This window comes from Phyllopteryx taeniolatus, chromosome 9 (genome assembly GCF_024500385.1).
Source record: "Phyllopteryx taeniolatus isolate TA_2022b chromosome 9, UOR_Ptae_1.2, whole genome shotgun sequence".
Taxonomy (NCBI): Eukaryota; Metazoa; Chordata; class Actinopteri; order Syngnathiformes; family Syngnathidae; genus Phyllopteryx; species Phyllopteryx taeniolatus.
In genome coordinates, this window is record NC_084510.1 from 20,631,383 (window position 1) to 20,656,799 (window position 25,417).

The following is a 25,417-nucleotide window of genomic DNA, read 5'->3' on the forward strand; positions in this document are numbered from 1 at the left end:
TTATTTTGAATGTGCTTGGTTCTCTCTCTCTCTCTCTCTCTCTCTCTCACACGCACACACACACACACACACACACACGCACACACACGCACACACACACCCTGCTGTGCCTAATTGTGACTGGCCTCCATCCAGAAAGGTTACAAAGGTTGACTGACAGGTGACAGTGACAGCGTTGTCTTCCACTTCCTGGTTCCTTTCGCTTGCTCGCCCCAAGTCAGTTGCTATAGGAGATAGCTTGGACGGTTACCATAGCAACTGCTAAACTGCTTCGTTTAAATGGAGGCAAAAGAGAACTTGGACTTGACTTGGAAATTGTTAATATTGTAGTGCATTTTCAAGCCTTGTAACTAGGTTAATCATTGAATTAAATTGTATATTTTGTGTTATACTTTTTAAAATCATAATTTATTCTCGGACAAATCCGTCTTTATATTTAAAAAATACACATTCTTATGAATACAAATATGCTTGAGAAAAAAAACTCAATTTATGTTTAAAAAAATTGCTTGATCTTTGAAAGATGACTGTTTTACAAAAATAACTATTAATTCTAATATTTCTTTTGTAAAAAAACACAACTTCAGTACTGAAAAAAAATACAACTTAATTCTTGAAAGAAAGGAATAGAACTTAATTAGAAATAAATAGGACTATTTTTTGAAAATTACTTTATTATTGAAAAACAAATGCAAATTAATTCCTAAGAAAAAGATTTCATTCATGAAATAATATAAATTGAACAAGTCTTGAAAAACACAATTTTATTATCAAAAAAAATAATAATTCTTGAAAATATACAACTTTATTCCTGAACAAAATGCAACTTAATTCCTGAAACAATGCAATTCGTTTTGAAAATTACTTTATTCTTGAAAAAAAACGTGAAAAAAACAACTTAATTACCAAAAAACATACAACTTAATTTTTGAAAAAGTACACTTTGATTCCTTAAAAAAAACTTTGCTCATGAAAAAATACACCACGAAAAAAACGTGATTTTATTTGTAAAAGAAATAAAACTTGATTATTGAAAAATGTAACTTTATCATTGAAGAAGTATTTTATTTGTGAAAAAATAAAACATGTTTTATTATGTTAAAACATGGTAAAAAAACACCATGAAATTATTGAAAAAAGTAGACGTTTATTATTGAAATAATACAATTTCATTAATGAAAAATACAACTTTATCAGAAAAAATACATATTTCTTTCTTGAAACATAAAAATAAAACAAAATTACATTTTTATTGAAAAATAAATACATCATTATTTAAAAAGTAAGACTATTCTTGAGAAAATACCATTTTATTCTTGAAAAACACAACTGTATTCTCTTAAATTGATGATTGTTCTTGAAATAAACTGCTCATAAATGACAAATTTCATCTAAAAAGTATGATATTATTGATATTCTTCTTTTTGAAGAATACGATTTAAGTCTTGTAATATTAATACTTTCTTACAAAAAAAAGTGACTTGTCGAAAAACTATACAATACAACAACATTTTCATAATTCTGGGATTGTTAATTTTCAAAAAACATGATATCCTTTAAATCTATTTCGGTACCTTGTAGTTGTGACCTGAAATGTCAATACATTTTATGTTGGGAAAAACACGATTATTCTTGTAGTGTTATGGTAATATCAAGGTAATAATAATCAGTCAGCGACACAGATTTTTTGTCTTGAAAAATCTATGACTTAACATAAAGTACATTTATTTATCAGTTTGTGTACAGGTAAGTTGTCCCTCAATGATGTCGATGTGGGTTAATATTTAACAGCATAACACTGCAAACTGCAGCTGTCTGGTTAATCAGTTTCCACTCAGGTTAACAGAGAAAAACATCATTTGTACATTCATTAGCACAAAATGCCTCAAACGGTAGCCAACGTGGTACAGATTTAGGCAATCATCACAATCATGATCCCGATGACAAATCATGAAATAGCCTACAGTAAATCATAATAATAGTCAGAAATGAGCAGGATGGGATTTGAGCTGTGAGATCATTGTTTTTGCAGCTTTTCCTGGGTCCAGTCTGCCCTCTAGTGACTAAATAGGGTTACGGCACACACACACGCGCGCGCACGCACACACGCACACACACACACGCGCACACACTTCTGAATGAAAAAAGTAATTAAAATGAAATCAGGGACTTGAGAATGACAATTACCATTTTTTTCAATACATGGATAAACTGCAGCCGTGCCTTGAGATACGAGTGCATTTACTTACGATGTTTTTAATTTTATTTTTATTTTTTTTAAGATCCAAGTGAACAAAGGAAACATTAAGTCAAGGCACAACAGTAATTATAATTTAATAAGGTTAAAACAAATCTTCACTTCATTCCTATAATATCAGAATCATCATTATATAATATATATATATCTGGCAAGAAAAATACTTTTAGGACATAAAAAGACAAGTACGCCGAATCATTGCGCAATGTAATGGTACCCGAAATGTGGTCATGCTGATACAAGGACAATTGTGCAAATGGTGCAGCAAGTCCTCAAGCACGTAATTGGCCAGCAGTAGTCAACAACAGTTATGCAAATAATGTGGAGTGATCAAGCTACAACAATGAATACGGTAACAATTTCACAACAGAGATGTTGAAAATGGGCAAAAATAATAACAATAATAATAATAATAATAATAATCACCATATAATTATGTTAATTGTTTAAGTTACTGGAAAGAGGGCTAATGAGGAAAGTAGGGAAGATGTTTTTTTAATGATTGTAATAAACCAATTTTTTGATGAGACTATAATATGATGTTGTTCTCTAAAAGAAAGTGTGACTTCATTTTAAAAACTATTATTTTCATACAAATGGAAAAAAACATTAATTTTGGAATATTAAATTTGTTCTGAAAAAATAAACTATTCTCAAAATAAAACTCCCTGAAACTACAGTTTTATAATCATGACTTTTCATACTATGACTTTTTATCGACTTAATCGGCATTTAAAAAATATATAAAATTAATGCCATAATATTGCGATCTTTTTGGCTTGGAAATGTTTTACTTTATTCACGATACTATGGGTATTTATGTGGAAATGTTCTAAAAAATATGACTTGATTCTTATGTTGCAAATTTCTATGAGGGAAAAATATGACTTTGTCCTATAAAAATATTAGTATTCTTTTGATTTTTTTCTGTCGAAAAATATGCAAGTTTTGAAAAAATATCACTCCATTCACTTAAAATTCACTTTATTCTTTTAATGTTATTATTTTGTATTTAAAATGTTTGTATTGTCTTAATACACTGACTATTTATCAAGAAAAAAATTGAACTCTTTCTCATGAGATTAAGAATTCATTTCCTTGAAAAAAAATTCACTTTTTTTCAGATAAGAATGTGTTTTTATGTGGAAAAATATGACTCTATGGTTGTATGGTTACATTTTTTAAAATCTTGGGATAAAAAAAATAATGTTATTATATTCCAATTTGAAAGTCTGAATACAATACGAAGCCATAAATCAAATATATCTATTGATTATAGATTTTGCAGTTTATCTTCATCCAAAGCTGACGTTCAACACCTCGGGACGTTTTGTTCTCACCTGCAGAAACAAAAGGAAGGCACATTTAGATCAACATTATGTAATGTGTTTTTATTTTATTTTATTGGCATTAACTAATTTAATAAAACGGAATCAAGAATATTGTACCTGCATTTGTGTATCAACATTTTCCAGACGCGGCCTGAAACTTTCAGCTGTGCAACCACCCGCCAATCCCAAATTGCGATGTCCTGCACACAAACCAAATAACATTTGACCTTCAAATTGTTTAAAAATATTAAAACATAATAATAGCAATGGCAATTTCTGAGGCCCAATGCCTCCTAACGTAGTGAGGATATCAGGGCTGTTGAATTGTTTGATTGGATGTGTGTTTTGAGGTAAACCACGACATCATTGCTTTTACATCTACATTATGTTCTTACTCTTCTATGACTGAGTAAAAATAATGTTCGATAAATAAATATTTTGAGAATAAATTCTATATTTTGAAATTGCAATTTAAGACAATAGTCATATATTTCAATTAAAAAGTTGTAATCTCACAAGAACAAATTTGTAGTTGAGGGGAAAAAGTAGCAGTTTTACAAGAATAATGTCCTAATTTTAGGAGAACAAAAGTAAATCTTCCGGACGTTTTATCGTTTCACAGGAACATAGTCCGATTCTTTTGATGAAAAAAATCTTATGAGCGCAAAGTCATACACTATTTTTGGGAGAAAAAGGCAAAATCACTTGAGAATGAATTTCTTCTATACGGAAAAAAGTTGTCAGTTTTTCATAATACATATTTTTTCAATTTAAAAACAAATTGCATTCTTATGAGAATTAAGCCATATAGTATTTTGGGGAGACAAGGGATTATCTAAAAGAAAATAAATTCGTTTTATAGGGAAAAAAAATGCCTTTTTATGATACATATTTTTCGATAAAAAAATTCCAGTCTTACGAAAAGGAAGCCATACAGTGTTTTAGGTAGAAAAAGGCGTAATCACATGAGAATAAATTTGGTTTATAGAGATAGAAATTGCCTTTTTTTCAGTTAAATTATTGCAAAATTATTGTAAAATTAAGTTATATGGTATTTTGAGAAAAAAATGTGTAATCATATGAAAATTAACAAATTTTATCCAAAATATTTTTTACACTGTTTGTGATACATAGAACCTTTCGAATCTTATAAGAATACATTTTTTAATTTTATTTATGTTTATTATTCTTTAAAGGAAGAATGTGCCTTTTAATTTAATTGTATTTATTTATTTTTACAAAAATAAAGATGCATTTCTTCTGATTAAAGTTGTAAGATAAAAAGAACTTGCAATCTTAGGTGAATGAAGTCATAACCTGTTAAATATATTCTAGAAGTTATCATTTATTTGCTTAGCTTGCATTAGTATTATGGACGATTTTAGATGTCTCGCCTTCGAAAAGATGACTCAGCATCATCCGATGGAAGGGCGCCTGGACCAAGGACGTGATCGGATGTGGTCGGGGACGTGACAGGTGTTGGTCCAATGTTTTGTGTTGTGTCTTATTGTTTAGAACATTATGTCTGGGAAAAACCCTCCTATTTTCAAATAAATGCAGGAGCGACGGGAGAGATTGGTTAGAGCGTGTTGAGAGGCTGTGATCTGAACAATCTCCCATACGCCCTCCTCATGAGAAAAAGAAACCAGCGTCTTCATTCCTTTTGTGTCTATTTTTTATAATGTTGGGTAAGATAAATCCAACATTAAATTGGTCCTTCGAGCCGGATGTCAACACACCCGAGGATTCCAGTTGTGGAGCCGACTTCCAGTTAAGAGACCGTGGCCACGGCAAGTAAGACCCTTTACGGGACTGGTCTTCGTTCTCCTCAACTGGGATCTGAAGGTTGACGACAATCCACAGGATTGAAGACGACTGGTGAGTTAAATTTAAATTTTTTTTTTTAGGAAAAAGGACGCCGGAGTCCAGAAATTCCGCGAGGACGGCGGAGTCCTGTACGTACTTAAATTCCGTGTTTAATAAACCCTGTGGATACTAGTCAATGGCGGGTAGAATAAAGAAACTAGGAAAGTTTCGTGGCGTCGTAGTTAAATTCCGTATAGGATGGCGGAGTCCTCTAATGAGCTGTTGACAGACGTAGTTAAATTCCGTATGGGACGGCGGAGTCCTCTGACGAGCCAGTGTGAATGAAAACTGTTTGAATGAGAGTGTAAATGGGAAATGGGAAACCACTAGGTTTTTCATTCCATACCAAAACAGTGGGAAAGTAAACGGTGGACTTTTGTGGATGCAAAGGCAAGAATTCTCCACTCGAAAGAGTTGAAGTGAGAATTACCACAGAAAGTAAATTTGAATCACCGTCCTACTGAAAAAAAAAAAAAAAAAAGACAGTGTTCTAGACTACCCTAGGTAGTATTACACTGAACCAAATTCTTTCAAATGGGGAAAGGAAGTAGTAAAATAAAAAACAGGAATACACTGCAGTGTAAAGGTTGGAGGTTCATTAAATTAAATTTAAAAGAAAAAAAGAAACAGGATCCTGATAAAATTTTATATTTAGAGACAGGGATAACCGAACACGGCTTTAATGGTTGGTTAAATACACAAAAAATAGCCGCGTTGCAGGAATCAAATTATATAAAAAATAAAAGACAAGCCACCGTTAAACGTGGGAAAGGCTGTTGTCTGCAGCCTTGGAGCTTATCACAAAAATAGAAGATAAAAAAAGAATGTGATGAGCTGCAGTAATACAGAGCATGCGTACCAAACCCACGCACATTGTTAAATTCATTAAGACCAGACGCTACTGTGTTTACAGTAGTGGACATTAATGCATTAATGCATTAATGCATTCTTTTCAGTACCAATAGAAAATAACAGTCAATTTTGGTTTGCATTCACATTTGAGAAAAAAAAAATATATATATATACATTTACTAGATTACCGCAAGGTTACTGTGAAAGTCTAACTAATTATTCACAAGTTATGACAACACGCATGTCTTCTGGCATCTACAGATGAAGACACATGCAAAGATTCATTGACCTTACTGCATCATCTAACAGAAGAGGGACATAAAGTTAACAAAAATAAATTGCAATGATGTAAAAGACAAGTTAAATATCTAGGCCATAATTTAAGTATAGGAGGAAAGACTATATTAGAAGACAGGAGAGCTATAGTCTTAAAAAATCCTAAACCACAGACGAAGAAACATAATAATCATTTTTAGGTCTGACAAATTATTGTACAGCATGGATTCCAAACTATGCAGAAATTGTTGCACCATTGTCAAAATTAATATATGAAAACAACCTTAAAATTACATCACCTGTTTAATGGAGTACAGAGGCAGAAAAGGCCTTCTGTGACATTAAACAACATTTGGTCTCCAGTGCTGCGCTAGGCCTTCCAAATTTAATGATAAAACATTCATTCAAATGGTAGATTGTAAAAGCTATTGCATGACCTCCGTACTTACACAACAATACGGTGATAAGCTAAGACCAATAGCTTATTTTTCAACTAGAGAGCAGTTCACCCTAAAGGTCCCACATACAGTGTCTGCTCTCCTATTGCAAATCACCTGCAAGACATTTATCTTGCATTGCCATCTTGCTATCACAACCACATTTGACTGTTGAGCGATGCACAACCTTGAATCCAGCCACACTAATACCATTGCCTGATGAAGGCACACAGCATGATTGTCAGGAATTGGCTGAACAAACTGCTAAATGTAGATGTGATTTGAAAGATCAACCATTAAGTAATGGACAGGTTCTATATGTAGATGGTTCTTCGAAAAAAGATGAACTAGGTAAGACAAAAACAGGATACGCGGTGGTAACTGATACCATTATACTAAAAGCTGAGTCACTACCATCACATTACTCTGCCCAAGCTGCTGAATTAGTAGCATTAACCGAAGCATGCAAACTAATGATAAATAAAGATGTTACAATCTATACTGATAGCCAATATGCTTATTCCACAGTTCATGTGTTTGCGCAATATTGGGATAACAGAGGAATGATTACGTCAACAGGGAAGCCAGTAACTCATGCTGAATTACTTAAACAATTATTACAGGCAGTGCAACATCCGCGAAAAGTGGCAATTTGTAAATGTGTTGCGCATACATCAGGCACAGACAAGGTTTCTAAAGGAAACGCATTCGCTGACAGAACCGCGAGAGAAGCAGCCTTTAAACCATTTTTAGGTTTAAAACAACAGATTGAACAACAAACATTAGATGACCAAACATTAAAAGATATGCAACAACAAAGTCCACAACAAGAACGCAATAATTGGGAAAAACAAGGTGCAAAACTACAAAATGAGATTTACATTAGCACAGAAGGGAAACAAATACTTCCAAAAAACCTATTTAAATGGGCTGCGATATTGAGCCATGGAATATCACATGTCTCAACTGGAGGGATGGTGGCACAGATAAATCGACACTTTACAACCTATGGTTTCAATTTATATTCAAAGAATTATTGTAGAGCATGCATGATCTGTGCACGACATAACCCGCAAGGGCAATTGCGACCTACTCGAGGTACATTCCCAGTGCCTACATACCCTTTTCAACGCATTCACATGGATTACATAGAATTAAGTCAAAGTGAAGGAAAGAAGTACTGCTTGGTTATCATAGATGCATTTTCTAAATGGATCGAATTATTCCCAACAAAATCACCTGATGCTCTGACGGTGGCAAAAGCACTATGTAAAGACATTATTCCAAGATATGGCATACCTGAAACCATTTACAGTGACAATGGGACTCATTTTGTAAACCAAATAATTAATAAAATAGGAACCATGTTCCACATCAATTTAAAAAACCATTGTGCTTACCACCCTCAGAGTGCAGGTCTAGTGGAAAGAATGAATGGGACAATAAAAAATAGACTGAAAAAATGTATGGAAGAGACAGGAAGGTCATGGACACAGTGTCTTGACCTCGTTAAAATGTACATCAACATTACAAGCACCACAGGTTTAACACCTTACGAAGCGTTGTTTGGAAGACCTTATAGACTTCCGTTATTTAAACAAAAATGGGAACTTGATGACGAAACAAACTTAGCTGATTACATGAGAAAGTTGTTAGAGAAACAAAATGTTTTAAAAGAATCTGCTAAAAGTAAATATGTTTCCCAGCAGGAAACCAAGTTGGTTGGACCGGGAGACTGGGTCCTAATTCGAAGCATCAAAAAGAAGCACTGGCATTCACCAAAGTGGGAAGGACCGTATCAAGTGTTATTGACAACACCAACAGCCCTAAAAATAGCAGAAAGAAATACGTGGGTTCATTTAACACACTGTAAAAGAGTCATTTCAGCTGAGTACTCAAATAAGGAAGGTGATCTAAAGTCTGATAACGGAGCGGGAGCAGATGTGTAGATTCTGAAAACGCTTGCTGGTCAGTGAAGAAAAAAGACACCAACCCGTTTAGTGAGAACTCAGCAGAATGGCACACCCACATTGGTTACGACATTTGATAAGTGGATACGTAGTAATTTCGGCTACTATGGTGTTGGTTTTGTTTTTGTGGTACATGGGACGTCCCACCCTAAATGATAGAACCCATTTTTTTGATGGAAAATCACCTACCAACTGGACCAATATGACAAACCCAATAATAAAAAAAATTGAATCATTAACTCGTGTCAAAAGGGGTACAACTGATGATCAAGTTTGTGGGCATGGCCTCCAAACACAGCAAAAGGGTTTAATATTTTGTGCCCCCCAAAATCAAGCTGCTTTAATCATAATTCCATATGCGGCTCTCACAAATGACGCTCAAGAGAATGGGCAAAATTGGGGATATAAATATGACTGGTATGCAACTATAGGCTTTAAATGGGAAGACCTTATTGGTGAAACAGGTTATGATTGGTCCAGTTGGTCAAAAAGAACAGCAAAAGAACATAGAAAGAAATTTAACTTAAGCAAAACGGTCCATAGTTTAATATTGAAATACGAATCAAATCAACCAATGTGTTTGACGGTGAGCTTGTGGGCATATACTGGCGGAAAAGATCCCCACTTCCAAGTATCATTGTGTTATGGGAACCATGTCGAACCAGAAATGCCATCAGAAACTTCAAATAAAGGTGGATACATTTTAACGATTAACGAAATAACTACTGATGATTGGTTTCTTGTTGTCACAGGAGTTTCAGGACAAAATAATAATTGGTTATTATTGGTGGAACAAGCAGCAAATGTAACGAGAAAAGATTGTGTTGTTTGCATGGGTCCCAGGCCTTTGTTGCGCATAGTTCCGGCATAATTATCACAAGATTGTATTATTCCATTTGCACACTGATTGAGGAGCATCTGCAACATTTGCACAACCATTGTCCCAGATTATCGCACTACTCGTCACTTTAAACCGCATACACTCCTTGAAGTCTCAGCGCCCTTTGCACAATGATCTTTGCACCGGACTATTGCGATATTAGTCATTCAAACTGCTGCTAGAGGACTGCATCTTTTTGCACAATTATTTTTTGTCAATGTCTTTATGTCTCCAAAGTGTTCTGTAAATTGACTGTCTGTTGTACTAGAGCGGCTCCAACTACCGGAGACAAATTCCTTGTGTGTTTTGGACATACTTGACAAAAAAGAGATTTATACTGGCAGAGGCAAAATTATCCAACATAAACCATACATGGTGTTCCTTGTGGGGTTCCTAATCAATACAAATTAGCTGACCAAGTTGCAGGAGGATTTGAATACTTCATATGCTGTTGGTGTACGATTAATAAAAATGTTGATGGGATAAACTATATCCACTTCAATGTACAGAGATTAGGAAATTGGACTCAGAGTGGGTTGGAAGCTGTGCACGAGCAGCTCAAGGACGTTCCAAAGACCGCATAGCTGTCGACATGCTCCTCGCAAGAGAGGGAGGTGTTTGCGGTATGTTTGGAGAACAAACAATACTGCTTCAGATGGCAGCTTGACCAGAGCCATCGATGGTCTACGGACCCTCAATCAACACTCCTTGTGAAACAGCTGAATGGACGTTTTTGGTAAATATAAAACCCTAATTTCACCAATATTGATATCAATTGCTGTTTTTGCAGCCATTCTGACATTGTGTGGATGTTGTTGTATCCCATGCATTCGGGCATTAATCAGTAAATTAATCACCACAGCCATAACCCACATGGAACCGTATGGAGCAGATTTATCCTTTATTGGAGGTTGATAATAATGACGATGATGATGATGATGTTGTTTTACCTGATTTGTTTCCTGATCCAGGTGATTACGATGTTTAAACTACAACATTCATGTATGACAAGTTTACTCTGAGTGTAAATGTATTTGTTTCATAAAAATGATTCTACAATTAAAAATCGAAATGAAGTGACTGTAAGATGATATGAGAATTTGTGCAAATACATGATAAACAGGAGGGAAATGTTAAATATATTCTAGAAGTTATCATTTATTTGCTTAGCTTGCATTAGTATTATGGACGATTTTAGATGTCTCGCCTTCGAAAAGATGACTCAGCATCATCCGATGGAAGGGCGCCTGGACCAAGGACGTGATCGGATGTGGTCGGGGACGTGACAGGTGTTGGTCCAATGTTTTGTGTTGTGTCTTATTGTTTAGAACATTATGTCTGGGAAAAACCCTCCTATTTTCAAATAAATGCAGGAGCGACGGGAGAGATTGGTTAGAGCGTGTTGAGAGGCTGTGATCTGAACAATCTCCCATACGCCCTCCTCATGAGAAAAAGAAACCAGCGTCTTCATTCCTTTTGTGTCTATTTTTTATAATGTTGGGTAAGATAAATCCAACATAACCTTTTTTAAATGAATTATGATGGCCTTTTTTGTGTTAAAAAGGAATAATCTGTTGTTTTTTAAATTACAGAAAAACGTGGCAATTTAACAATTTAGAATTCATTTTGTAATTCGATGAGAATAAAGTTGGAATCTTTTGAGAAAAAAAAGTGTAATTTTATGACTATAATAGAGAAAGTAAAGTGTAAAAAAAGAAAAAGGGAAGTCAAAATTAAATATAATGAGAACAAAGTTGCAATGTTAGGCGAACAAAGAGGGACTTTGATGGGACTACGACAAAGCACCGTAATGTAATGTTGGAATGGAATGCAATATAATGTGATGTAGGCCTCTTTTGAATGAGGTTGTCTACCCAATATTTTTGAATGGCAAAGTAGTGTAAGACATACCTGTGTCTGTGAAGTCAAAGTAGTCTTCCTCGAAATCTATAAATCCACTGGAGTCGGCCCCTTTCCTAAAAACCCAATTTCATCATTTTAGGCAGGAATACTCACCTCATATCTGCAGACTTTTTTATGACTCGGCGGGAAACAGGAAAACGGTTTTGTTTGGATGATCTTAACTCACCAAGTTCCAAAACAGCCTTTTTTAACCAGGAAGACGATGAGAAGGACGATCACGACGAGCAGCAGAACCGCAGCCAGTGATCCGAATAGAGCTCCGTAGAAGGCCGGGCCCCAGCGGTAGCGCTCGCATCGTGGGCCGTAGTACTGCCTTATGTTCGACTCATAGCAACTAGAGGGGAAAGGAGCAAACATGCATATTACAGTATAATTCCATCAAATACATGTGCCACATATTTCCTCATGTAATTTATTTACTCAACTGCAGACTGTACCATGGACTTATCTGAGAGGAGGACTGTTAGGGTCGACTGTTTGAGTATACAAAGCACTAGGCGATTGATTTTGAGACATGGAAAAGAAACCTTCAACTCACACGTTTAGTACGCTACCTATTTGCTTAGGAAAGGCGGTAGCCTTAGCCAAATATGGACAAAGCGGATATAAAACTGGACCAAAAAGAAGTGGCTGTCAGAGGGGCCATTTCGAGACACTCGTATGACAAAAGTAAGCTCTTTTTTTTAAACGAAATTGACACTTTTATACTTAGTCCATATTAGAGAGTCACTCTATGGAGATCTAAATAGCCAAAATAAAGGACCTTTAAAGAGCGGAGGGTGCCATACTATATGTGGCCACTAATTGAGGCCTTATGGTCATTAAACAATGAATAGATTGATTGATTGATTTCTCCTCTCTGGATATTGCATGTGTACCTAATGTAGCGTCTTACCTGCACACGGCCCCTTTGCGAATATCATTGAGACATTGACCATGTCCATTGCAGTAGTCAGGTGACGTCTTACAGGGTCCAACGCACTGCCACTGACCCTCAATCACCTCAGGAGTGTAATTAGCAAATGCCAAGCAGTCGACAAAGGGCTGAATATCTGTGATGTCTGATTGACAACACAACAGGTTTTTATTTGAGCACAAAGAGCAAAAAATTAGATTGGACTTACTGTTAATCTCAGGTGTCTGGGGGGCGACTTCCTTGAACAGCACGCTGGCGTTATCAAAGGCTTGAGAGATCTGCTGGATGTTTTCGCGCTCGTTCAGGATTTTTTCTAACTCGCCATGGAGCTGAGTGTTGAGCCAGTGGATTTGCGTGCCGTTGTTCTGATAGGCGTACTGAGCTCGGCTTGTGGCCGAAACGCCACTCGGTCTGCGGTAGGGAAACACAATGGCGCCAAATGAGGAAGACATTCAGACTAGAAACAGAAAATAAAGGGCAGGGTTTCACATACGACAACTCTATGTCGTCCACTCGGGGATCAGCTTTCTTCAGCAGAGATTTTAACTACAGGAGAAAACACAACTTAAATAACAAATCCTTTATGACAGGAGTTTACAATGGAGCCTCCAAAGCGCAACACGTGGCATCTAATTGAGGTGAGGTGAGTTGACTACGCATCTAGGGCCATATTCGCCCGTTTGTTCAAAACTCTTTTAACTCATTGATGTCTGAAGCTAGCTGTAATTTCTGGAGCGTGGAGTTTTCCTGAGACATGAATCCCATAGAAATTCATTTGGGAGAATATATCACACATTAAATGTGAAATTAACTTCCGTAGCGGATACAGAAGTTAATCGTCACCAGTGAGACGTCCGGACTCCTGAAGTGCCCACCATTCCAACACTCTGTTGGAGAGCATGTTTTTTTTTGAGTCTGTATGAAACAAATCTAATAAAAGTAATTCAATCAGAACACTGTGCTTATGACTAAATACATGTTTGGAGGTCCATCAGTAGAAAAGCGGGTAAGCCAATCAACTGTGCCTTGCAACCAGCTTGCGCAACGATGACCACGTACAAGTCACTTAAACGTATTTCATGACTAACATTGATCAAATAAAAACAAATTATTCAAAATCCAACTCACCATTGCACCATAACATGAGCAGTTGTTGTGAGCGGCACTTTCAGACAATCTCTAAGCTGAAACAGAATGTTAAAAGCTGAAAAGCTCCTCACGAGTGAAAGAGTTCCATGCATTATCCCGATATTTTTCAGCAGTTAATGTGATACAATATGTTGACGTTTGGCCGTCGGCATAACGCCGTAGGGACACATTCCTGCCATCGGGCAGTCGGTGAGCGTATGTGTGCCAGGTGTCACCGAGCCGTGGGACTGTTGACTGAATGAATTAAAATGTGCAATAAGATGTTTCAACTTCACGAGGCGCTAGACTTACAGCAGCTTCTGGAATACGGAAGAGGAAAAGTGCTTAAGTCCATGTGAGAATCGGCGTGCAGATCCAAATTTGACAGAGAACGCCCACATTTTTGGTTGCTCCACCCAGAGTGCATAGCTGACACGAGGGTGCGTGCATGACAGATTTGCGTTAATGAGAGAATGAGCGCAGCCAGAAGAGTGTGCAGCTTCGTGCCTTTTCTGACTTACGTACATGGGAGAATATGGCCATAAGTGCTTTTTTGAGACACTGCTTAGAAGGCCACGATTTGAGGTGAGGGGCTAATTTGTTTTAGTTGACAAAGCACCAGGCGAAGACTTTATTAGAGGTGAAAAACTACGAACCATTTGAAGAAGCCTGACAGGCATGTAACGCTCAGTTAGTATTGAAGAAAGGCCTTCATCAGTCGACGACATACCGAGTGATTAACTCAGGCATGGTGTCTATTAGATGTAGAGCATTTCATTCATAAATATGTGAACAGTGGGCATCAAATTATTGCAGAAAACAATTAATTGAATGTATTATTATTACTATTACTGTCGTGGTTATTTATTTATTTATTCATTTATTTATGATTTATACTTTTGTAAATGTGCCGAAGTTAGCATAGAGCTAATTTACCTTTGTAGTCCCTTGGCAGGTGACTTAAAACATCGACAATACAATCAACAAACAACAATTTAAATCATCCCACTGGCCGGCACCCAATTTTGGGAGGTGAAAAGCAAAAGATGACATCACACATGATAATGGTTTTGAACTGAAAGTGTGACTTTGGAGGTTCCACTGTATTAATGCAATAAAATGTGTACCTTCCTAATTAGCGTGTTGAAAAAAGGGATTTTGAGTTCACGGTTCAGAGAGCGCTCCATCTTTCGGCTTGCTTCAATAACATTTCCTGGTCTATAGTGAGAAAAACAGACATAAATTGAAAAAAAAAAGCTTGAGTTGAATTAAGCAAGTAATTTGCACAACTTGATCAGTAAACTTACAGTAACTTGATGACTTCTACTTTTTCAAAGGCTTGGGGATTGGGTGTTTTGCACAGTACTTCAAGCTGAAAAGGTTTGGTTAATTAATGCACAGGTTAGCTTTAGTTCCCATCCATCCTTCCATCCACTACCCTCTGTTTTGGCCCCCACTAATTTCCCCCCTTATAAGTCTAAAAAAAATAATACCCGCAGTGAAAACAACAATTTCCTAGTTTGAGGGTAAAGTTCCTGCGGTTGAATGTCCACTGTTTTGAAAATGATATTTCCGAAATGGATTAAAAAGCTTGATGGAAAATACTAATTTTCTCTGGGTACTCTGGTGTCCTCCCACACTCCAGAAATATTCATGCTACAGTATGTTAATAGGAGACTGTGAGTGTGAATGGTTGTTTGTCTATATGTGCCCTACGATTGGCTGGCAACCAGTCCAGGGTTTACCGTGCTTCTGGCCCAAAGTCAGCTGGGACAGGCTCCAGCACACCCGTGACCCTCGTCAGGATAAGCGGTACAGAGAATGGATGGATGTAGTCTTGGCTCATATTCTAAGCATGATATTCTCAAACCATTTTCTACAAAACTTCATCTCAGTACGGTCGTGAATAAGATGGAGCCGATCCCAGCTGACTACGCGTGACAGGCGGGGTACACACTGGACTAGTTTTCAGCCGATCGCAGGGCATATACAAATAACCATTCACACCTATGGGCAATTTTGAGTTTCAATTAACCTAACTTGCATGTTTTTGGAATGTGGGAGGAAGCCAGAGTACCTGGAGAACCCAGAAACCTCAGGACAGTGAGGCAGATGTGCTAACCACTATTCTACCATGCTGCACACAAACGATAATAAAGAATCTCTACCTCCTTTAGTAACTTGTCGATGAAACGTATTGACTCTGGTGAGAGCAAATCATAATAAGAATCCGTAAAACCGATCTTGATGTCCAATGTAATATTCACTTTTCGAGAAGGTATTGCTGAAGAATCTGTAAGGAAGGGGGTGGGGGTGGAATCACACGCACATACAGTATATATAAAAGCAAACAACAAACACAAATACACTATACAGGAGGTCCTCGATTAAGGGCGTTGCGTATTGATGATGGCGACAAAACGTAGGAAACAACGGATTTGTATGTATGTCGGAATACCCTGTAGTCAGTAACAATCAGTAACCTACGCTAACGCAGTAGTAAAGTGATAATTACAGTCAATATTTGTATGGAAAACATGTTTAAGCCATAAATATAAAACAGGGTTTTCACTGTAGGGTTTTCACTGCAAATGAAATCAATCAATATCAAACAGGATGCCTGTACAGTATATTTATTTTGTATTTTTGGGTAATATTTAAGAAACATTTTTTTTAAAGAACAATAAAATGCATGTAAATAATAAAGTGTCTGTTTGAGCCAGAGGGGGACATACGCATGTGTAAGAATAATCGGAATGTTAACACCTCAATTTAATCCAAGAAAAAGCCTGTAAAACAATCAAATGAAGAACTGTAAGTATGACAGTAGCTGAGCATGTCTCGGTTTGCAGCATGACGACGTATTCGTACGCTGCTGCTCAAACTAGTTCATCACTCCGATCGTAACCTTGAAATGTCATTTACCATTACTGTTGTTAATCGAGGATTCCCTGTAGTAGTACCTTGAAGTTGCACAGTATGGAGTTGGACCAAAATTTTGGCTAAAAATATGTTCCAAAGTTTGAGCCCCCATAGCCACAATTTCACGTTTGACCAGTGATTGCGATTGTGGTCACACTTCGAGGTACCACTGCAAATCATTTAGAAAGGTAGTCTTTCTTACCAATATTAGCAGGTGTGTAGTTTTGTCCAAAGGTGCAGGTTTCTCCAAAGGTATTATCTTGGCAAAGGCAGTGGCACTGACCAAGTTCTGTACTGAATGTACAGTTGCCCGCCGAACAATGACAATCCTCGTCTCTGCACTGAGGGGTCGTGGATTCACCCGTTGCTGTGGGAGTGGATTGCGACTCGGCAACGGTAGGAGATGTTGTAATGAGGACTTCTGTGGATGCTGCGGCATTCGTCCCGACATGTGTAATGGCGGATCGTGTCGAAGGTGTGGTGCTAGAAGAGAGTGTGTAAGATGTGTGGTCTGCTGTTGTAGGTGGATCAGAGGTTTCCGTCTGGATGGTAGTTGTTGAAGCAGAGTTGACCACTGTGGTAGATATGGTGATTGTTGGTGTAACTGTAGCTGTGCTTGAGGGAGTACTAAAGTGAGAGTTTGCAGTGTCTGTGGAAGAACTGAATGTTGCTGTGGAGTGAGCATTGTCAGTAGTTTGCACCTTAGTAGGGGTTTCAGGTGATGTGTTTGATTCTATTGAATCTGTGGGCGTAATTGTTGTCACAGATTTTGTCTGTGGCTCAGATGTGGAGGATAATCTACTTGATGAGGTTTCTTGACTGGTTGGTTTAGTCTGCATTGACTTTGTATTCAAACTTGGCGACTCTGTGTTGTGCTCATTAAGTGTTGATCCTCCAAATGTCACTGTTGTTTCAGATGTAAATTGTGGTTTTGAAGATGAATACACACTCATTGTTGCTGGTTCATTGCTGGTAAGTGAGGACTGAGTTTTTTCCAGATTGTTTGGTGTTGTATCAGTGTTAAATCCAGAAGAGGTTTGACTCAACTGGGTACTCATTGGCGGGGATGTGGAAGGCAAATTTTGAGAAACTTGAGTATATGTGGAAGAACTGAATATTATTGTGGAGTGATTATCGTCATTGGTAGTTTGCGCAGTTCCCTTATGGGTGGATGTTTCAGTAGATGCTGTGGGCATAATGGTCACCACAGCTGTAGTCTGTGGCAGCGAAGAGGAGGATATTCCCCTTGTTAAGGTTTCTTGACTGGTTGGTATAGTCAGAGTTGGCTTTGTGTACAAATAGGTTGTTCCCGATGTAAATGTTGGTTCTGAAGATGAATACATACTCGTCGATGATGGTTGATTGCTGGTTAGAGAGGATTGAGTTGTTTCCAGATTCACTGGTGTTGTGTCAGTCTTATAATCAGATGAAGTATGGCTCAACTGGGTGGTCATTAGAGGCAATGTGGACGACAAACCCGAAGACACTTCAGTATCTGTGGAAGAACTGAAAGTTGCTGTGGATAGATCATTGTTGGTAGATTGGATGGATCCGCTTGATGTATCTTGACTTGTTGGTTTTGTTTCAGTTGACATTGTATAAAACCTTGTTGACGATGTGTCATACTCATTCGGCGTTGATCCTCCAAATGTGACAGTTGTTTCAGATGTAAATTGTGGTTTTGAAGATGAATACACACTCATTGTTGCTGGTTCATTGCTGGTGAGAGAGGACCAAGTTGTTTTCAGATTGATTGGTGTTGTATCAGTGTTAAATCCAGAAGAGGTTTGACTCAACTGGGTACTCATTGGCGGGGATGTGGAAGGCAAATTTTGAGAAACTTGAGTATATGTGGAAGAACTGAATATTATTGTGGAGTGATTATCGTCATTGGTAGTTTGCGCAGTTCCCTTATGGGTGGATGTTTCAGTAGATGCTGTGGGCATAATGGTCGCCACAGCTGTAGTCTGTGGCAGCGAAGAGGAGGACATTCCCCTTGTTAAGGTTTCTTGACTGGTTGGTATAGTCAGAGTTGGCTTTGTGTACAAATAGGTTGTTCCCGATGTAAATGTTGGTTCTGAAGATGAATACATACTCGTCGATGATGGTTGATTGCTAGTTAGAGAGGATTGAGTTGTTTCCAGATTCACTGGTGTTGTGTCAGTCTTATAATCAGATGAAGTATGGCTCAACTGGGTGGTCATTAGAGGCAATGTGGACGACAAACCCGAAGACACTTCAGTATCTGTGGAAGAACTGAATGTTGCTGTGGATAGATCATTGTTGGTAGATTGGATGGATCCGCTTGATGTATCTTGACTTGTTGGTTTTGTTTCAGTTGACATTGTATAAAACCTTGTTGACGATGTGTCATACTCATTAGGCGTTGATCCTCCAAATGTGACAGTTGTTTCAGATGTAAATTGTGGTTTTGAAGATGAATACATACTCATTGTTGCTGGTTCATTGCTGGTAAGTGAGGACTGAGTTTTTTCCTGATTGTTTGGTGTAGTATCAGTGTTAAATCCAGAAGAGGTTTGACTCAACTGGGTACTCATTGGGGGGGATGTGGAAGGCAAATTTTGAGAAACTTGAGTATATGTGGAAGAACTGAATATTATTGTGGAGTGATTATCGTCATTGGTAGTTTGCGCAGTTCCCTTATGGGTGGATGTTTCAGTAGATGCTGTGGGCATAATGGTCGCCACAGCTGTAGTCTGTGGCAGCGAAGAGGAGGACATTCCCCTTGTTAAGGTTTCTTGACTGGTTGGTATAGTCAGAGTTGGCTTTGTGTACAAATAGGTTGTTCCCGATGTAAATGTTGGTTCTGAAGATGAATACATACTCGTCGATGATGGTTGATTGCTAGTTAGAGAGGATTGAGTTGTTTCCAGATTCACTGGTGTTGTGTCAGTCTTATAATCAGATGAAGTATGGCTCAACTGGGTGGTCATTAGAGGCAATGTGGACGACAAACCCGAAGACACTTCAGTATCTGTGGAAGAACTGAATGTTGCTGTGGATAGATCATTGTTGGTAGATTGGATGGATCCGCTTGATGTATCTTGACTTGTTGGTTTTGTTTCAGTTGACATTGTATAAAACCTTGTTGACGATGTGTCATACTCATTAGGCGTTGATCCTCCAAATGTGACAGTTGTTTCAGATGTAAATTGTGGTTTTGAAGATGAATACATACTCATTGTTGCTGGTTCATTGCTGGTAAGTGAGGACTGAGTTTTTTCCTGATTGTTTGGTGTAGTATCAGTGTTAAATCCAGAAGAGGTTTGACTCAACTGGGTACTCATTGGGGGGGATGTGGAAGGCAAATTTTGAGAAACTTGAGTATATGTGGAAGAACTGAATATTATTGTGGACTGATTATCTTCATTGGTAGTTTGCACAGTTCCCTTATGGGTGGATGTTTCAGTAGATGCTGTGGGCATAATGGTCGCCACAGCTGTAGTCTGTGGCAGCGAAGAGGAGGACATTCCCCTTGTTAAGGTTTCTTGACTGGTTGGTATAGTTAGAGTTGGCTTTGTGTACAAATAGGTTGTTCCCGATGTAAATGTTGGTTCTGAAGATGAATACATACTCGTCGATGATGGTTGATTGCTGGTTAGAGAGGATTGAGTTGTTTCCAGATTCACTGGTGTTGTGTCAGTCTTATAATCAGATGAAGTATGGCTCAACTGGGTGGTCATTAGAGGCAATGTGGACGACAAACCCGAAGACACTTCAGTATCTGTGGAAGAACTGAATGTAGCTGTGGATAGATCATTGTTGGTAGATTGGATGGATCCGCTTGATGTATCTTGACTTGTTGGTTTTGTTTCAGTTGACATTGTATAAAACCTTGTTGACGGTGTGTCATACTCATTAGGCGTTGATCCTCCAAATGTGACAGTTGTTTCAGATGGAAACTGGGGTTTTGAAGATAAATACATACTTGTTGCTGGTTCATTGCTGGTAAGAGAGGACCAAGTTGTTTTCAGATTGATTGGTGTTGTGGCAGTGTTATATCCAGAAGAAGTATGACTCAACTGGGAGGTCATTTGCGGAAATGTGGGAAGCAAGCTTGGAGAAACTTGAGTAGATGTGGAAGAACTGAATATTGCTGTGGAGTGATTATCATCATTGGTAGTTTGCGTAGTGCCCTTGCGGCTGGATGTTTCAGGTGATGTATTTGATTCAGTTGAGGCTGCGGGCATGACGGTTGCTACAGGTCTAGTTTCTGACAGTGAAGAGGAAGATATTCCACCTGTTAAGGTTTCATGACTGTTTGGTTTAGTTTGAGTAGGCTTTGTGTACAAACTGGTTGTTTCCGATGTAAACTTTGGTTCTGAAGATGAATACGTACTCGTTGATGATGGTTGATTGCTGGTGAGATGGGATTTAATTGTTTCCAGATTCACTGGTGTTGTGTCAGTCTTATAGTCAGATGAAGTATGGGTCAACTGGGTGGTCATTAGAGGCAATGTGGAAGACAAAACTGAAGACACTTCAGTATCTGTGGAAGAACTGAATGTTGCTGTGGATAGATCTTTGTCGGTAGTTTGGATGGTTCCGCTTGTGGTGGATGCTTCAATTGGTGTGTGTGATTCTGTGGGCAGAATTGAAGTCATTGAAGTTGTATGTGACTTTGAAGATGATATTGCACTTGTTGATGGTTCCTGACTGCTTGACTCAGTATCGTCGTCATTAGGTGTTGATCTTCCAAATGTCACTGCTGTTTCAGATGTAAACTCTGGTTCTGAAGGTGAAGGCATGACTGTTGTTGATGGCTCAAGGCCGGTTACAGAGGAGTGAGTTGTTTCCAGATTAATTAATGTTGTTTCAGTCAACAGAGTGGTCATTGGGGGAAATATTGAAGGCACACCTGATGATAGTTCAGTATCAGTGGGAGAACTGAATGTTGCTGTGGAATGCTCATTATTGGTCGTTTGCATAGTTCCCATTGTAGTGGATGTTTCAGGTGAGATGTTAGATTCAGTTGTTTCTGTGGACATGAATGTTGTCACAAATGTGGTCTGCTGACCCAAAGAGGAGGACAATTCATTTGTTGATGTATCTTGACTTGTTGGTTTTGTTTCAGTTGACTGTGTCTCATACTCATTAGGTGTTGATCCTTCAAATGTGACAGTTGTTTCAGATGGAAACTGTGGTTTTAAAGATAAATACATACTTGTTGTTGCTGGTTCATTTCTGGTGAGAGAGGACCATGTTGTTTTCAGATTGATTGGTGTTGTGTCAGTGTTATATCCAGAAGAAGTATGACTCAACTGCGAGGTCATTTGAGGAAATGTGGGAAGCAAGCTTGGAGAACCTTGAGTAGATGTGAAAGAACCGAATATTGCTGTGGAGTGATTATCATCTTTGGTAGTTTGCGGAGTTCCCTTGCGGCTAGATGTTTCAGGTGATGTAGTTGATTCAGTTGAGGCTGCGGGCATGACGGTTGCCACAGGTGTAGTCTCTGACAATGAAGAGGAGGATATTCCACCTGTCACAAATGTAGTTTGCTGCTCTGAAGAGGAAGAGGAGGAATTTTTGGGCATGATTTGCACAGGTGTAGTGTGTGGCTCTGACGATGGGAACGAACCATATGCATTTGTTTCATGATCGGTTGGTGTTGGAGGTGTTGGTGCTTTGGACTCTGCAGAAGGACTGAGGATTTCTTTCAAAATATTTGACCTTATCACATCTGATATTTGATACATTGTTTGTCCCAAAACATCTGGACGCTCTTGGACAATAGAATCAATTTTAGTTAGCGCCATTCCTTTATGGTCGTCAGCCTGTTTTCCATTTGGTTTTCCTGTGAAATTAGATATATTCAGTCAGTTAATCTATGTGCTTAGGTCCAGACACGTGCACAGACATTTTTGGGGGCAGGTGCTCTAGTCCCCCCAAAAAAGTTACCCATCAGCAAAATTAGTCATACAATTAAGAAAGAAACAGTAGCATACGTATTGTATTTATTTCTGTTAACACAATCAACACAGTCATTAATACAACTATTAACAAAGGAGGTGAAGGGAAGCTATAGTGGATTTAAAAAGTCTATACCCCACCATCCAAATGGCAGGTTTTTGTGATATATATAAATAAGATCAAGCTAAATCCTTTTAACCCCCCCCCCCCCCCCCCCCCACACACACACACACTATTAGCCTATGTTCACACTGTAGGGCATGATGCCCAATTTAGATATTTTTATTTTAGTCAATCTTTTTATGTCATCATTCACATTGCAAAAACAAGTGCGACTTCTACTGGAGACAGAATGTGTCTGTGATGTCACACGCATGCGCACAAAACAGGACGTCACATTGCACATGCGCACAAACAGAAGGTGCCGCGTTGACGGAAGACAATACGTCACGACTAAAGGTGCTATTTGCCTGAACATTTCACCAGATGTTGGGAACAACCCAAGTAATCCATACATTCAAAGAAAGTAGACCAAATAACCTCAGAAAATAAGTTGTGTGTAAGAATGTGAAATGACAAAGGGAAAAAGTATTGAACACATGAAGAAAGGGAAGTGCAAAAAGGCATGGAAATAATAAGCAAACAACAATCCATCCCCTTGTCAGTGCAAATGAATACCTGGTTCAGTCCTAATGGATGGCCGACAAAAAGGTCTCATTGCCAAGGTGTGAGTCAAGACACATCTCATGATGGGTAAGAGCAGAGAGCTGTCTCAAGACCATCGCTAACAAATTGTTGCAAAACATAACGATGGCATGGGTTACAGACATAGAGCTAAGCTTCTGAACGTTCCAGTGAGCACGGTTGGGGCCATAATACGGAAGTGGAATGCCAATCATAACACCATAATTTTGCCCCGATCAGATGCTCCTCTCAAGATTTCTAACAGAGGAGTGCAAAGAATAATCAGAAGTTGTCCAAGAGTCAAGGACCACTTGTGGAGAGCTTCAAAAAGACCTGGAAGTAGCAGGTACTGTTGTCACAAGGAAAACAGTGAGTAATGTACTCCGCCGCCATGGCCCGTATGCACGCTCATCACGCAAGACCCCATTGCCGGAAAAAAAGCATGTCAAAGCTCGTTTAAAGTTTGCTGAACAACATTTGGATAAGCCAATTAAATACTGGGAGAATATAGTCTGGTCGGATGAGCACAAAATTGAACTGTTTGGATGCCATAATGCATACCACGTTTGAAGGAGAAATGGCACTGCACATCACCCTAAAACACCAGACCAACAGTGAAGTTTGGAGGACGGAACATGATGGTGTCGGGCTGCTTTTCAGAAAATGCTACTGGCAAACTTCCCATTACTGAAGGAAGGATGAATGGGCAAATGTACCGAGACATTCTTGACAAAAATCTGCTGCCATCTACGAGGATGATGAAAATGAAACGAGGGTGGACATTTCAGCAGGATAATGATCCAAAACATACTGCCAAGGAAACTCTCAACTGGTTTCAAACAAAAAAAATAAAGCAGCTAGAATCTTCTAACCAATCAACTGAATTAAATCCAATCGAAAACCTATAGAAAGAACTGAAACTCAAGGTCCATAAAAACAAAACAAAACACTGAACCTTCAACATTTGAAGACTGCTTGTGTGGAGGAATGGATCAAAATAACAACAGAGCAATGCTTGTGACTAGTTTCTCTATACAGGGGGCATCTTGACGCTGTCATTGCAAACAAAGGCTTTTGTACAAAGTATTAAATAAATATAAATTGGCGTGTTCAATACTTTTTCCATGTGTCATCACACAACTTCATTTCTGATCTCATTTGTTCTACTTTTTTTGTATGTATGGATTACTTGGGTTGTTCCCAACATCTGGTAAAATTTAAATTTTCATCCCAATAGCACCTTTGGAAATATACGTATTTGAGAAAATGGTGACGTGTTAAATAATTAATTCAGCCGCTGTAGCCTTAGCTAACCCATAACCTGTACAAGTCAAGTGAAAAAACAAAAATACAGTATTACAAGTGAACTGCACAAAAAAAACACACACACACACACACACACATATATATATATATATATATATATAATGTAATAAATAGTAAATAACAATACCGAAATTTGTACATACTCGCTTTTCATTTTCCCTCTGAATTAATCACTTGCACAATCTTACTTTGAGACATATAAGTACCTGTAAATAGACACGAATTCATATTGTTTCATTATAAACTAAATGAGAGACTTACCTCGTTCTTGTGTGTTTATCACACTGAACGAAACCAGCAACATGACGGTTGTGTTCATAAGAACAGTGGACAAGCTCCTCCACATCTTCATGTTCCCTTGTCAGGTAAGCATCCGAAAGGTGTATGTCTGAATCATTTCACCATATCCACATAGATGAGGAAAATATTCAATGATCTCGGTGCCACTGCTTATGGTCTAGTTCAGTTTGATCCTGCTGCATCTAATCGTACATGTATCTAGTGTGTCATAAATGATCAACAAGTCAACTGAGATTGTTGCTGATATCGTGGCCTCCCTCTGCAAATGTTTCATGTATTGGAGCATGACGTCGTAAAGACTTGTGAAGTCCCGTGAATGTACACGCACGCACACACACATTGTCTTGGGACAATGCTTGGATGGGCGAGGTGGGGTGCGGAAATATTAATCACCGTTAAGTAAATAAACATTCACGTC

The 25,417-nt window shown here is 38.1% G+C and overlaps 1 protein-coding gene across 2 annotated transcripts; it reads right to left on the reverse strand.

Moving 5' to 3' along the window:
• Positions 1-2,309: 2,309 nt before the first annotated feature.
• On the reverse strand, positions 2,310-25,253 carry LOC133483842 (mucin-2-like). 2 transcript variants are annotated; one of them, XM_061785650.1, is made up of 12 exons: positions 24,961-25,253; positions 16,961-22,573; positions 16,005-16,129; positions 15,144-15,208; positions 14,964-15,054; positions 13,202-13,254; positions 12,917-13,119; positions 12,688-12,853; positions 11,959-12,126; positions 11,781-11,845; positions 3,706-3,788; positions 2,310-3,597 (listed from the first exon to the last, which is right to left on the reverse strand). In XM_061785650.1, exons 1-12 carry the CDS (start codon positions 25,049-25,051, stop codon positions 3,553-3,555), a joined length of 6,768 nt encoding a protein of 2,255 aa, XP_061641634.1. In that variant the 5' UTR covers positions 25,052-25,253; the 3' UTR covers positions 2,310-3,552. The 2 variants fall into 2 exon arrangements, with proteins under 2 accessions (XP_061641634.1, XP_061641635.1); XM_061785651.1 differs by lacking the exons at positions 2,310-3,597; positions 3,706-3,788; positions 11,781-11,845; positions 12,688-12,853 and having other exon boundaries at positions 11,965-12,126.
• Positions 25,254-25,417: the final 164 nt, after the last annotated feature.